The 12,986-nt window shown below is 43.3% G+C and overlaps 3 protein-coding genes across 5 annotated transcripts in view; 1 reads left to right on the forward strand and 2 right to left on the reverse strand.

The window, feature by feature from the left end:
- focad (focadhesin) overlaps positions 1-12,215 on the forward strand; it is a 28,824-nt gene extending 16,609 nt beyond the window's left edge. Inside the window, exons 36-48 of one of the 3 annotated variants that reach the window (XM_078795936.1) lie at positions 728-856; positions 934-1,049; positions 1,571-1,831; positions 1,892-1,981; positions 2,068-2,245; positions 2,338-2,435; positions 2,510-2,764; positions 2,863-2,938; positions 3,722-3,791; positions 3,887-4,250; positions 6,071-6,139; positions 10,211-10,294; positions 11,302-12,215. In XM_078795936.1, the coding sequence (XP_078652062.1) occupies positions 728-856; positions 934-1,049; positions 1,571-1,831; positions 1,892-1,981; positions 2,068-2,245; positions 2,338-2,435; positions 2,510-2,764; positions 2,863-2,938; positions 3,722-3,791; positions 3,887-3,893 (1,280 nt within the window). In that variant the 3' untranslated portion in view covers positions 3,894-4,250; positions 6,071-6,139; positions 10,211-10,294; positions 11,302-12,215. Of the gene's footprint in view, positions 1-727; positions 857-933; positions 1,050-1,570; positions 1,832-1,891; positions 1,982-2,067; positions 2,246-2,337; positions 2,436-2,509; positions 2,765-2,862; positions 2,939-3,721; positions 4,251-6,070; positions 6,140-9,048; positions 9,073-10,210; positions 10,295-11,301 lie in introns of those variants that run through there. The other 2 variants (XM_078795944.1, XM_078795945.1) reach the window with 2 other exon arrangements.
- On the reverse strand, positions 3,632-6,117 carry hacd4 (3-hydroxyacyl-CoA dehydratase 4). The gene is made up of 7 exons (XM_058068069.2): positions 5,949-6,117; positions 5,760-5,866; positions 4,978-5,105; positions 4,785-4,894; positions 4,597-4,703; positions 4,084-4,209; positions 3,632-3,984 (listed from the first exon to the last, which is right to left on the reverse strand). The coding sequence occupies exons 1-7, from the start codon at positions 6,014-6,016 to the stop codon at positions 3,902-3,904; spliced, it is 729 nt and encodes a 242-aa protein (XP_057924052.2). The 5' UTR covers positions 6,017-6,117; the 3' UTR covers positions 3,632-3,901.
- Positions 7,567-11,313, reverse strand: LOC131124919 (uncharacterized). The gene is made up of 9 exons (XM_078789152.1): positions 11,286-11,313; positions 11,004-11,158; positions 10,823-10,927; positions 10,533-10,667; positions 10,340-10,459; positions 10,127-10,261; positions 9,592-9,670; positions 8,167-8,193; positions 7,567-8,090 (listed from the first exon to the last, which is right to left on the reverse strand). The coding sequence occupies exons 1-9, from the start codon at positions 11,311-11,313 to the stop codon at positions 7,567-7,569; spliced, it is 1,308 nt and encodes a 435-aa protein (XP_078645278.1).
- Positions 12,216-12,986: the final 771 nt, after the last annotated feature.

Below are 12,986 nucleotides of genomic sequence, written 5' to 3' on the forward strand. Positions count from 1 at the left end.
ATCAAAAACATGTTTTTTGAGGAATACCTGGAATATGAAATGATAACAATTTTTCATTACAAAGATATTTCAAGAAAACAACCTGACCGGGTCATTTTTGACCCACTTATGGAAGGTTGGGGTAGTAACACAAAAACAAAAAATTCTTAAAATGTATAAAAGATAAGTTAAAAATGTGAACGGCATGATATCAAAAACATGTTTTTTAAGGAATACCTGGAATATGAAATGATAAAAATTTTTCATTACGAAGATATTTCAAAAAAACAACCTGACCGCATCATTTTTGACCCACTTATGGAAGGTTGGGGTAGTAACACAAAAACAAAAAATTCTTAAAATGTATAAAAGATAAGTTGAAATATCAAAAACATGTTTTTTGAGGAATACCTGGATTATGAAATAATAAAAAAAATTTCATTACAAAGATATTTCAAGAAAACAACCTGACCGCGTCATTTTTGACCCACTTATGGAAGGTTGGGGTAGTAACACAAAAACAAAAAATTCTTAAAATGTATAAAAGATAAGTTAAAAATGTGGCATGATATCAAAAACATGTTTTTTGAGGAATACCTGTAATATGAAATGATAAAAAATTTTCATTACAAAGATATTTCAAAAAAACAACCTGACCGGGTCATTTTTGACCCACTTATGCATCTAAGGGTTAACATAGTTAGTAGTTGATAACATGGAGAACTGTGTTGCTGTTTCCCCGACGCAGGTCCAGAGTTTGCCCATCCGAGTGTGGTCAAAACTGCTCTGACAGCTCTGGCCTCCGTTGGAGCCAGCTTCCAGTACCCCCCCATCAACTGGAGCACTGTCCTGTCCCCTCTGATGAGGCTCAGCTTTGGTAACAGTTGACAGATGCTGCATTCATTACAAATCAGTGTATGTTGAGGTTCACATTTTCATTTTCTTCTATGACAGGCGAGGAAGTTCAGCATCAGTGTTTGATGCTGGCGGCAGCTCAAGCTCAGTACTCCCAGAACGCATCACTCTTTCTCGGCTCCTGGCTGTCACCACCTCTTGCATACAGTATCAGTGTGAGTAGTGATACTTTATTACTTTACTTTTTCCTCTGTTTACATTTTGTTTGTACAAAACAAAGGCATACATACAGTACATTACCAATGGAGCCAACATGTACCCATTTTTTTTTGTCCCCGGCATGCATTTTGACCTTGAATATGCTCTTTAATTACCATTGTCTGCTCTGAACGGAGGAAAACAGCGAGCTTAATAGTTGTCGAGAGTGGTGGTTGCTTGTGTGAGGTCACGCCATGTACTCAACCCCCACAAACGGCTATAAAAGCAGAAGTAGTGCAACCGGTGGTCATTTTAATTGACATAATTTAAGCCTGTGTGACATCACAAAAGAACAGTTTTGCAACGCACTCTGAAACTGAGCACTTTGAGCCATCCCAAATGTGCAAACGTCATTTTCTGAATCTTTTGGCATTGTTTAACACAAGAATACAACATTCTAACTACGTTTATAGATCAGAAAAAGTGGAAAAATAGCATAGTAGGTCTCCTTTAAATGGTGTTCCTCATTCTAATCCAGTCCCAGACCCGGGCCTTCCTCTATGAGAATCTCTCCTTGTGGATGAAGCATGTTGCAGAGGACAAGCTACAGTTCTATGTCACCACGCTGGGCCTGCAGGCCTTCCAAGAAGATCATCGACCTCAGCGTCTCTCCCTGTGTTGCTCCATACTGCAGGGCCTTGCTCAGGCCATGGCCTTGCCTAACCCGCCCAACGTGTGCTGGGGGGTGCTGTGCTCCACCGCAGAGAAGATCTTTAGCCTCCTGCCCAACCAAATTAAGGTATGGCGACGTATAATTGGCGAGGCTTTGGAGATGTGTTTTAATTCTCATTTCTTTTAGGCTGATGAAGTGGATTTGTACGTTGGAATTGCCAAATGTTTGCGTGAGATGTCTGATACTGAGATTGACCGCATTGCCAGCGTCACAGAGGTACGCTGTAGTACATTTTTAAAAAAATACTGAGAGCTGTTTGTATTATTTTCGCAGTCTTTGTTGTCCCCTGGGTTTTTTTTTAGGCTCAGATGGAGAAAACCTGCTTTGTCTTAGCTTACCTGGCATCCCAGGGCAGAATTCCCCTCCTCGGGCTGAATGACATCATCGCCAGTGTTCTCCGTGGTTGGCCGAGCCACCGAGTGGGCTGGTTTCTTGTGCATACCTTCTACCAATGTCGCCTGGCTGCCAGCGTTCACACAGGTCACAAGAAAGGAAATTCATGCTGTAAAACGTTTGCCCACAAGAGGTCGACAAAGTTACTTATTTCTTTACAATGGATTGCTGTGTTCCAGGTGTAAGCAAACGAATGGAGTGGCTGCTGGAGCTGATGGGACTCATCCGAAATGTTGCCTACGGCTCCGCCTCTGTCATGTGTGTGGATGCCAAACTGGTAGGTTGGATGTGTGTGTGTGCACATGTGCAAAAATACACACATTTACTCTATCCAAATGGTGTATTCCACAGGCCACAGACTTCCTGTTTCAAGTATTTGCCGCCGCTGTCGTTTCCTGGGGTGACCATTCCATGCACCTCCTGCTCGGCATTAGAACCTGTTGGTTCCCATGGCAACCTATGTCCAAGCCCAATGCCTCGCTCCCACACGACCTGTACGGCGAAGAGTCGCTTACAGAACGAACCCTGCCCCGATGCCTGCTGGGACTGTCGCACAGCCTGCCCCTACTTCTCAACAAAGAACCGTGGAGCTGCCAGTCGCACAAGGTCATCATCATCATCATCCAGCACCCTCATCTTGGTGTCATGTTCAAGCTCCTCCATTTTAAAATGTTATTAAATATTTTTCTATGCATGTGGGTTAGTTCATAGAGTTTCTTCTCAGCATCACGGAGGGACCTGAACAAAGTCTGACGAGCTCAACCATCAACACAGCCAAAGGTGATGATGCAGTGCTTTCTATTCATTATGTATTATTAATTAAGAACCAATTTCATCAACAGTCTGTCACAAAAGTACACCCTTCCACATTTCTTATTTATTCATTCATTCATTCATTTTCTACCGCTGTCCCAGCTGTCTTTGGGTGAGAGTAAACCCTGGACTGGTTGCCAGCCAATCACAGGGCACATATCAACAAACAACCATTCACACTCACATTCATACCTATGGACAATTTGGAGTCTCCAATTAACCTAGCATGTTTTTGGAATGTGGGAGGAAACCGGAGTACCCGGAGAAAACCCACGCATGCACGGGGAGAACATGCAAACTCCACACAGAGATGGCCGAGGGTGGAATTGAACCTTCGTCTCCTAGCTGTGAGGTCTGCGTGCTAACCACTAGACCGCCGTGCCGCCCTTCTTATTTATTATTATTTATTTAAACTGTACACCGACTACATTGTTTCAAAGTATTGTATTGTCACTAGGCTCGTGGGGTATGCTGGAGCCTATCCCAGCTGTTTTTGGGCAAGAGGCGGGGTACGGCCTAGCCAGCCAATCGCAGAGCACATACAGACAAACAATCACAACATGTGCGCAACATGCTTACCACTAACCGCTGTGCGGCCCATGTTGTCGTATGAAAAGATATGTAATGAAATATATACAGAAATGTGGGGGTGTACTCATTCTTGTGAAGTAAATATTAAATCCACCAAATGTTTTTTTCAGACATTAAGTTCATTAACATGCATCCAAAATCGTCTGCTTTGTTTTCCAGCTGCTCTTTTGGCCCTAAGCTATTCTCCTGAGTTCAAGAAGAAGTCAGTGTGGACCAGAGCGTATGGCTGGTAGTCCACACGCAAAAAAAAAACAGCTTCACAACCATGCAAACACAGTCATGTGTAAATAAAAGAACGCTTCCATCTATATTGTATCTTTTCAGTTTCTAAGACACCAGTCACTTCCTTTTTGTCTTCTTGGTCCACCTCTCCAGCTGATGTTGTCTCTCCTTCAGCAACTGCCACACTGTGAACGACGCTCCTGACAGCAAACAGCAAAGTATTACAGCAGTGACGGGGTTAAAGATGCACAATTATATTGTTTTCTTCTTCTTCTCTGATGAGTCTAGCTTCATCCTACCGAGAGCAAGAAGAGGCAGGGAGGCTGTGAGGATGAACTGTTGTTGACTGGGTGAAGAATCCGTGGAATTCTGCATGGCGGAAGCTTCTTGCGCAATGTCAAGCGTTGCTTGGTATATAGTGACCCCTGGAGGACGGGAAGTGGACTACATCAACAAAGTTGGAGAAGTAAATTAATTCTTAATTTTATTTTAATTGTTCCTATTGAGCATCTCTTACACAATCCATATATATATATATATATATATATATATGTATTTTATTAGTCTTTTAAGATACAAGGCTAAGTTTCCTCTAATTTGACTAAAAACAATGACAATCCATTTTCTATACCGCTTATCCTCACTAGGATGCTGGAGCCTATCCCAGCTGTTTTCGGGCAAGAGGCGGGGTACACCCTGGAGTGGTTGCCAGCCAATCACAGGGCACATATAGACAAACAACCATTCACACTCACATTCATACCTATGGACAATTTTCAGGTAATTACTATGAACAGCCAATAAAATGTCACCTTCAGTAATGACGGACAGGACGTATACAGGAATCCACAGAGTGTAGCGTGCCCACAGCATGACAGTGAAGGGGGTGTCTATCGCACATAGCACTTCATGAGAGTACCTTGACATCAAGCACAATTTTTTTTTTTACACATTTAGGAGCTAATATTCTCACACTTTTCCTGTATAGAATGGACTGCACCTCAGTAGGTCCAGAATGTTCCAAAAGAAGAGTTGCACACACACGACTGGTTTGCTCTGGAACTCCTCCAACAGGATGAGCATGATCAGCAGGAGGTTCTTTTCCAAAACCTGAAAAAAAAGTGTCAACTCCCACTTGAATTAACATAGCTACCGCCAATGTAACTGATTTTAGAGGAAGAAGTTGTGCCCACTTGGATGAGGCGCGGAAGTAGTTTGGCTTCCTCAATCCCGTCTGCAATGTGGAAAAGCTCCAAGATGGAGAACAGCTGGCAGAGGCTCATTACAAGACCAACAGCATAAAAAGTGTCTACCGTGGCATCTGTGCTGGCACAAAAAAAATGTCAAAATGCTTTTTTACAGTTTTCACATTAACAGTATCTAATTCAGGGGTGTCCAAACTTTTTCCACTTAGGGCTGCACATAGAAAAATTGAAGGTATGGTACCTATATTCTTCATATGTTAATTTTAATTTGAAGATATACTGAACTATTAAATAACCGTTCAATACATTTTCAATGCCCCTTATCCTCACTAGGGTGGTGAATGTAGCACATATAGACAAACAATCCTTCACAATTTGGAGTCACCAATTAAATTACAACATAACTGAACACAAAATGCATATTTTAAATGATACGTTTTATAATTAAGGGGGAAAAAACAAACCTATGTGGCCCTGTGTGCAAAAGTGATTCATTCAAAAAGTCATAAAAGACCCCACAACAACATCCAAAGAACTGCAGGCCTCACCTGCTTCAGTTAAGAAAAATAAATAAATCAGGACGGGGGCAAGACTCACAGGCTGGCAGCTCCTTTGGCACCTGCTTTTGGTGGGCATCTCCAGTTCTTTGGTTTTAATGTAAGGTTGTAATTGGGTTGTATTTAAATGTACCTTTGTTGTAAGCAGATGGCTGCAGATAGCCCACGGGCCACACTTTGGACACCCCTGATCTGATTCTGATTCAAGCAGACCTTGGCCAAATGTGAAAAACCTGATGATGGTATTAGTCAGTATCCACGTGTGTCCACAGAACTGTAGAAGGTTGTAGGAGAAAATGTAAGCAAGCCTGAAGCTGACCCTGAAGGTAACATTAGAAGCACATGAAGAGGCATGAATCAATAAACCGTACAGTAGAGTCCTCAATGATGCGTCAAACTTACATGTTCTCTCTAGAGTCGTCCTCCTGTTGCAAATAAGATAAGCTATTATTGCCAAAGAATGTGAACATCCAATATTTTCCTCCCTCTCCAGCTCATAGCATTTTTCCCCCCTTCTCTTTCAGTTGACTTTGATAGCGGAAGCAGGAAAAAGCTGCAACATTCGCCAACGGCTGTGCTTCCTCATACTGGCGGTCAGTGCTTTGCTTTCATTATTCCACATGTGTCAATGTGACGCACCGTGACAAGCTTGTTATACAAATGATGTGGTTGGAGTTTATAGTATGTTTTGTTTAGTGTGTAGAGTTCAACTTGTGCTGCAGGCCTTGATCTTTTTGTCTGCACTGACCTCTACAGGCCAAAGCTATAATTGCTTGACATTGCTTTACAAGCTCACTGTGTGATTTTCATTCATTCATTCATTCATTTTCTACTGCTTTTTCCTCACGAGGGTCGCGGGGGGTGCTGGAGCCTATCCCAGCTGTCTTTGGGCGAGAGGTGGGGTACACCCTGGACTGGTCATAGACAAACAACCATTCACACTCACATTCATACCTGTGGACAATTAACCTAGCATGTTTTTGGAATGTGGGAGGAAACCGGAGTACCCGGAGAAAAGCCACGCATTCACGGGGAGAACATGCAAACTCCACACAGAGATGGACGAGGGTGGAATTGAACCCTGGTCTCCTAGCTGTGAGGATGTCATTATTCATTCATTCATTCATTTTCTACTGCTTTTCCTCACAAGGGTCGCGGGGATGCTGGAGCCAATCTCAGCTGTCTTCAGGCGAGAGGCGGGGTACACCCTGGACTGGTCGCCAGCCAATCACAGGGCACATATAGACAAACAACCATTCACACTCACATTCATACCTATGGACAATTTGGAGTCGCCAATTAACCTAGCATGTTTTTGGAATGTGGGAGGAAACCGGAGTACCCGGAGAAAACCCACGCATGCACGGGGAGAACATGCAAACTCCACACAGAGATGGACGAGGGTGGAATTGAACCCTGGTCTCCTAGCTGTGAGGATGTCATTATATGAGCTTGAAATTAGCTTTGTGATCAATGATCATATTGTCACACAGCATTGTTCAAATAAGCTTTATTATATTTATATTGTAACACAACATTTGAATTCAAAGACAAATCCATTAATAATAAAGCACAGTTCAGAGTACACATAAATACATTCACATATATTTCAACTTTTCTTTTATTTTACAGAATATTGCACTTTTTTGTGGGGGTGGGGGTGGGGGGACAAATTCTCTTATTTTCTTTCAAAAGATTGAAAAAAGAGCTGTTACATTAGACGTTACATTGCACGGTAAAGTGCAAGTGTAAATCATAGAGTGTAATATCTAGCTTTTTAAATATAAATAATTTAGACATTCTGTTAAGACGGAAGAAAGATTAATGATAAAAAGGAAAAGTACTGTACGTATGTACACGTTGTGTATGTATATATATATATATATATATATATAGTGCAGAGATCAGGCATTTATTGGCAATATCATCGAGTACTTTAAGATGTCCATGATGGCACATTCCTTGTTTTTGAAGCTTTTAGTCTTGTACTAGCTCATGCTAAAGAAGGTCCAAGAATAGTTTAGATGTTGTGCGGCGGGATTATGGTCATGAGAGTGCGGCCATCGAGAGGCGCAAAGAGAGGGTACACCTTCTCCTTGAAGTTCCCTGTGAAGGTGTAGATGTGGGACTTTGTTTCGGCGTTGTAGAAAGAGATCTGTCCTTCCTCGTAATCTAGGTAGACGCCCATCCGCCGCGGCACCAGTGCGACAGGCAGCGGCGTCTCAGGCTTGGTGCAGGCGTAGAACTGGTGCGTGCTGCGCCAGAGGCACCAGTAGCCCGTCTTTGGGTTCATGGGGAAGCGGCCGTGCCGCTTGGAGTTGACCGTGGTCAGTCCAAGTCGCCAATAGCCGTTGTTGGCGATGTCTACCTCCCAGTAGTGGCGACCTCGGCTGTAGCCCTCCCAGGCCAGCACGCAGGCCCAACTGTCGAAGCGCTGCGAGCTGTACGGCAGGTTGGCTTCCGAGAGACCCTCCTGAACTTTACGCTGGTCCTCAGACAGAGTCAGCCACGGGTGGTTGGTCATGGGGTCCAGAATCACGTCAGCTGTGAGAGTGAAGTCCATTAGTTGTCTCACATTTCACACACGCCTTTTTTTTGTTTGTTTGTGTGCTTCCCTCACCTGCTGCACTGCGGATCCAATTCCAAACTGAAAGCAGACATAAACATCAGGTATTGACGTACACGACCAAAATGGCACATTATAAAACAAATCAGGATGCCAGGCTGCGTATTGTTGTCCAACCAGAGAGGTGAGCGGATTGATGATTATGATTGATTAACAACATGAATGATTAACAACAATCCATCCATTTTCTATGCCACTTATCCTCACTTGGGTACGGGTATGCTGGAGCCTATCCCAGCTGACTTAGGGCAAGAGGCTTGGTACACCCTGGACTGGTCGCCAGCCAATCACAGGGCACATATAGACAAACAACCATTCACACTCACATTCATACCTATGGACAATTTGGAGTCGCCAATTAACCTAGCATGTTTTTGGAATGTGGGAGGAAACCGGAGTACCCGGAGAAAACCCATGCATGCACGGGGAGAACATGCAAACTCCACACAGAGATCGCCGAGGGTGGAATTGAACCCTGGTCTCCTAGCTGTGAGGTCTGTGCCCAAACTCTTTCATTCATTCATTTTCTACCACTTTTCCTTACCAGGGTCGCGGAGGTGCTGGAGCCTATCCCAGCTGTCTTTTGGGCAAGAGGCGGGGTACACCCTGGACTGGTCGCCAGCCAATCACAGGGCACATATAGACAAACAACCATTCACACTCACATTCATACCTATGGACAATTTGGAGTCGCTAATTAACCTAGCATGTTTTTGGAATGTGGAAGGAAACCGGAGTACCCGGATAAAACCCACGCATGCACGGAGAGAACATGCAAACTCCACACAGAGATCGCCGAGGGTGGAATTGAACCCTGGTCTCCTAGCTGTGAGGTCTGTGCCCAAACTCATTCATTCTACCGCTTTTCCTCACCAGGGTCGCGGGGGTGCTGGAGCCTATCCCAGCTGTCTTTTGGGCGAGAGGCAGGGTACACCCTGGACTGGTCGTCAGCCAATCACAGGGCACATATAGACAAACAACCATTCACACTCACATTCATACCTATGGACAATTAACCTAGCATGTTTTTGGAATGTGGGAGGAAACCGGAGAAAACCCGCACAGGGAGAACATGCAAACTCCACACAGAGATGGCAGAGGGTGGAATTGAACCCTGGTCTCCTAGCTGTGAGGTCTGCACGCTAACCACTCGACCACCGTGCCACCCCAAACTCATTCAATAATCTTGAATTGAAGGATTTTGAATGAACGTGAGTGTGAATGGTTGTTTGTCTATATGTGCCCTGTGATTGGCTGGCGCCCAGTCCAGGGTGTACCCCGCCTCTCGCCTGAAGACAGCTGGGATAGGCTCCAGCACACCCCGCGACCCTCGTGAGGAAAAAGCGGCAGAAAATGAATGAATGAATCATTGAATGATCTCGGTATCAGATCCAAACGTTTATGGAGCGACATTGCTACCTGAGTTGGGGATGTATCTCGAAGTTCCTGCTGTCCACGTGCGCTGCTTTACCAGTAACCATAACTGTGGGATCATGCCCTGAGAATGACAAAAAAAAAACAGCCGTTATCCTCCTGTTTCCTTATGTAGGACACAAAATTGTAAAAGATGGCCGTGCAGCACAGAAACCGTCTTTTTACGAGAGCAATAATGCACTATTCAAACATTGAACAGTCATTGACCTTTCTTATTGGAGACTATGACTTGATGTTATCGGTACAAGGGTGCTTATATAAACAGTGACCCGTATGATTTATTGCACTCTCACACGCACAACTGGGTAGATGTTACATAAAGGGCTTTCATAAAGCTCTCGCACCACGTCACGTATCAGCTTGACTTTGCCTCATTCTGACTATAAACCCAATTGCTTTTATTGCTTTATGATCTTATTGCTTGGAACCTGCTGACCTCCTTTTTAAGTTTCCCACATTTCAACTACTATGGGCTTTTCTCGGCCCCCCCTGCTTCCTTGCCTGGACGTCATCTCTCAGCACTCACCACGCTGTCTTCCTTGAGGAGCGACCATGTGATGAACTCCAGCAGAGGCATCATGCTGATGAGACGTTTCTTTTTCAGGCCCAGCAGGCGCAACACTTTGCCCAGTTCGTCACCTGGTACGCCGCAGCTCTGCAAGGAAAAGCCACAAATCGGCAAAATTAGGTCAGTGGTGTGCTTCCTAAGATGAAGGTTCAGGTTTCTCCTCACCTCGGAGACCTTTTGCAGCTCCTTGGCCCACTCCATCATTCTCAACTGTGCTTGCTCATTAGCATCCAGTTCTTTCTCGTGCTCTTTGCTCTCAGGAGTACAGGGTTTCTCCTTCAGGAACTGAAAACATGCATTCGGCCTATTAGACCAGTGTAGTTAAAGATGCCGCCCATCATTTGGCACGCCGACTAACCTTGTCCACGTGACTGAGCTCATTGGCCCACTCCAAGATGAGCTTTCTACTCTCCTCCAGACTGCGCTCGGTGCGTGAGTCTGACTTTTGGGCTTGCCGCTTACTGCTTCCTTCCTCCGTATTGCCTCCATCGCGCTGGAACAGCACATGCAGACCTTTACTTACTTACATCCACATGTGGAAAGGCACGTTTCCCATCGTTCCCATTTGTTTTGGACATGCTTAAGAAGCTACTTTCAGGAACATCACATATTTACATTTGTACAATTCAACATTCAATTGGGTTCTACCTTGCAAACCTGCTCCACTTGTTCCTTCCAGTGCTGGATGAACTGTACACACTCCTGCAGGCTACGCAGATCCTTCAGGCTGCTCTGGCGAAGGTGTTGCTGGTGCTTTCAGGGATCATATCCATAAATACGTAAATATAAGTATGTACGGTGGAAGGCGGTCTAGTTGTAAGCGGCTTACCTGTGAGTGTCCGGTGAGGTTGGCACCGTTGATGGGTCCGCTGGGGGCCGAGCTGTGGACCTGAATGCTCTCCTCAGGGAGGTTCCAGCGCAGGGCCCCGATGGAGCTGCTCTGCTTGGTGTTGTAATCTTCCACCTTCAGCTGCAAGCTCACCCCTGCAGGTGTGCGGTCAGGTCGTTTATTTTACAATGCAATGTCAACACTACAAATGCGACACCTCATCAGCGCCGCACTGAGGTCAAAGGTTGCCAGTTATCCAACAGTGACTGAATGGAAACTTACTTCTTTCTGATTTCAGAATGCTCCTCATCTCCATTCAAGTCTCCTCACTCCTGCAGAACAAAAAAAAAACAAAAAAACATAGTATTCCAACTGATTTAATCCTAATCAAATAATAATTTAAAAATAATAAAACTTTCCAAATCAGATGAATCAAGATAAGGAAAAACAGATTGTTGCCAGGAGCATTTTTTTCTTTTTTTGGCCTGCATTTGGAAAATAAAATCCCTCAAACAAAACAGAAAAATGGTAAAAAAATAAAAATAAAAAAAATAGAGCAAGGGAGACATGGAAGTACATGATAAGGGCTGTGTTTCAATTTGTGCACTAACACCATCACCATTACACTTGTATTACATAAGAAATACAAAATAAAAAGCCAAAAAATTACCACTTCCACACTTCCAAGAGATGGATGAAGTAGGATATTTATTATCATATTTAATAATATAATATAATTAAATATAATATTTAATATCAAATTGGTGCCCCACATCCTTTGATTGTTCAGTATGCGGCCCATGCTAAAGAAAGCATGGCCCTAACCCTAATGTACCATAAATTTTCAAACTTCTTCTCAAAGTACCTCTAGTGGTACATCTGGTCAGTAGCTTGAAAATAAAATTTAGTTAGAGCAGCTCTACAAATGTAATATATTATTACTTAGTCTATATCCTTATACAATACATTATACACAGTTTATTTTCAATGACATCAATGCCATCTACTAATTATAGTATATAATATGTATATATATATATAATATAATAAATTATATATTTTTTTAAATACAGCAGGTGAACAAACAATCAATAATGTTGAGATATGTGGATGGAAATGAAATAAACGCATTTACACTTGCACAGAGCCGACCTTATTTCATTTCCGTCCACATATCTCAACATTATTGATTGTTTGTTATAAAATGTTCCTGTGCTAGATGGTACTTGAATCATTGCTCTATGTTACAGCATTATTATCCCCGAATCAACTTATAAAGTATAATTCATTATTTTGTTGAAAAAGAACACCATAAAATGAGAATAATAATAGCGAAAATGAAGTCAGGTCTGATGATAATACTAACTATTAATACTAACAATGATAATTACCTGAAGTTGGAGGGAGTGGAGGTGAAGCTCTGCAGTTGGAAATAAGACTGGACAACCTTGGTTGCTTGTCCAACCTTTTTGATTGTCTCTTCATCGGCGTGACTTTTGGACTTTCCTTTTATGGCCACAACACAGCAGCCAGCCAGGCTACCTTTATTCTACTGGCACGTTCACATTCACCATAGCATCAAATTTTACAGCAGTGACATTAAGTCTCTGACGCACACCGTGTGTTTACAGTGGCTCACTTGTCTTAAAATGTTAGTCATATTACCTTGTTTCTTATCAAACCGACAAAAAATAGTACAATTTCAGTCATAACAAAAGCAAAAAGAGAATATTTCTATCTAAATGATTAACAATAATCCATCCATCCGTTTTCTATGCTGCTTATCCTCACTTGGGCACAAGTATGCTGGAGCCTATCCCAGCTGACTTTGGGTGAGAGAGGGGGGGTACACCATGGACTGTTCACCAGCCAATCACAGGGCAAACTACCATTCACACTCACATTCATACCTATGGACAATTTGGAATCACCAATTAACCTAGCATATTTTTGGAATGTGGGAGGAAACCGGAATACCCGGAA

The sequence above is a fragment of the Doryrhamphus excisus genome, linkage group LG2, assembly GCF_037039965.1.
Source record: "Doryrhamphus excisus strain RoL-2023G ecotype Guam linkage group LG2, RoL_Dexc_Guam_v1.1, whole genome shotgun sequence".
Taxonomy (NCBI): Eukaryota; Metazoa; Chordata; class Actinopteri; order Syngnathiformes; family Syngnathidae; genus Doryrhamphus; species Doryrhamphus excisus.

Coding starts and splice junctions, on each gene's coding strand:
- hacd4 (XM_058068069.2), bottom strand. CDS start 6,016: ATGTTCACATTCTTTGGCAATAATAGCTTATCTTATTTGCAACAGGAG. Junction 4,895..4,977: donor TACTTCCGCGCCTCATCCAA/GTGGGCACAACT, acceptor CTTTTTTTTCAG/GTTTTGGAAAAGAACCTCCT. Junction 4,210..4,596: donor CCTGTCCGTCATTACTGAAG/GTGACATTTTAT, acceptor CCCGTCCTCCAG/GGGTCACTATATACCAAGCA.
- LOC131124919 (XM_078789152.1), bottom strand. CDS start 11,313: ATGAGGAGCATTCTGAAATCAGAAAGAA. Junction 11,159..11,285: donor CATTCTGAAATCAGAAAGAA/GTAAGTTTCCAT, acceptor GCACACCTGCAG/GGGTGAGCTTGCAGCTGAAG. Junction 10,262..10,339: donor AGCTGCAAAAGGTCTCCGAG/GTGAGGAGAAAC, acceptor TTTTCCTTGCAG/AGCTGCGGCGTACCAGGTGA.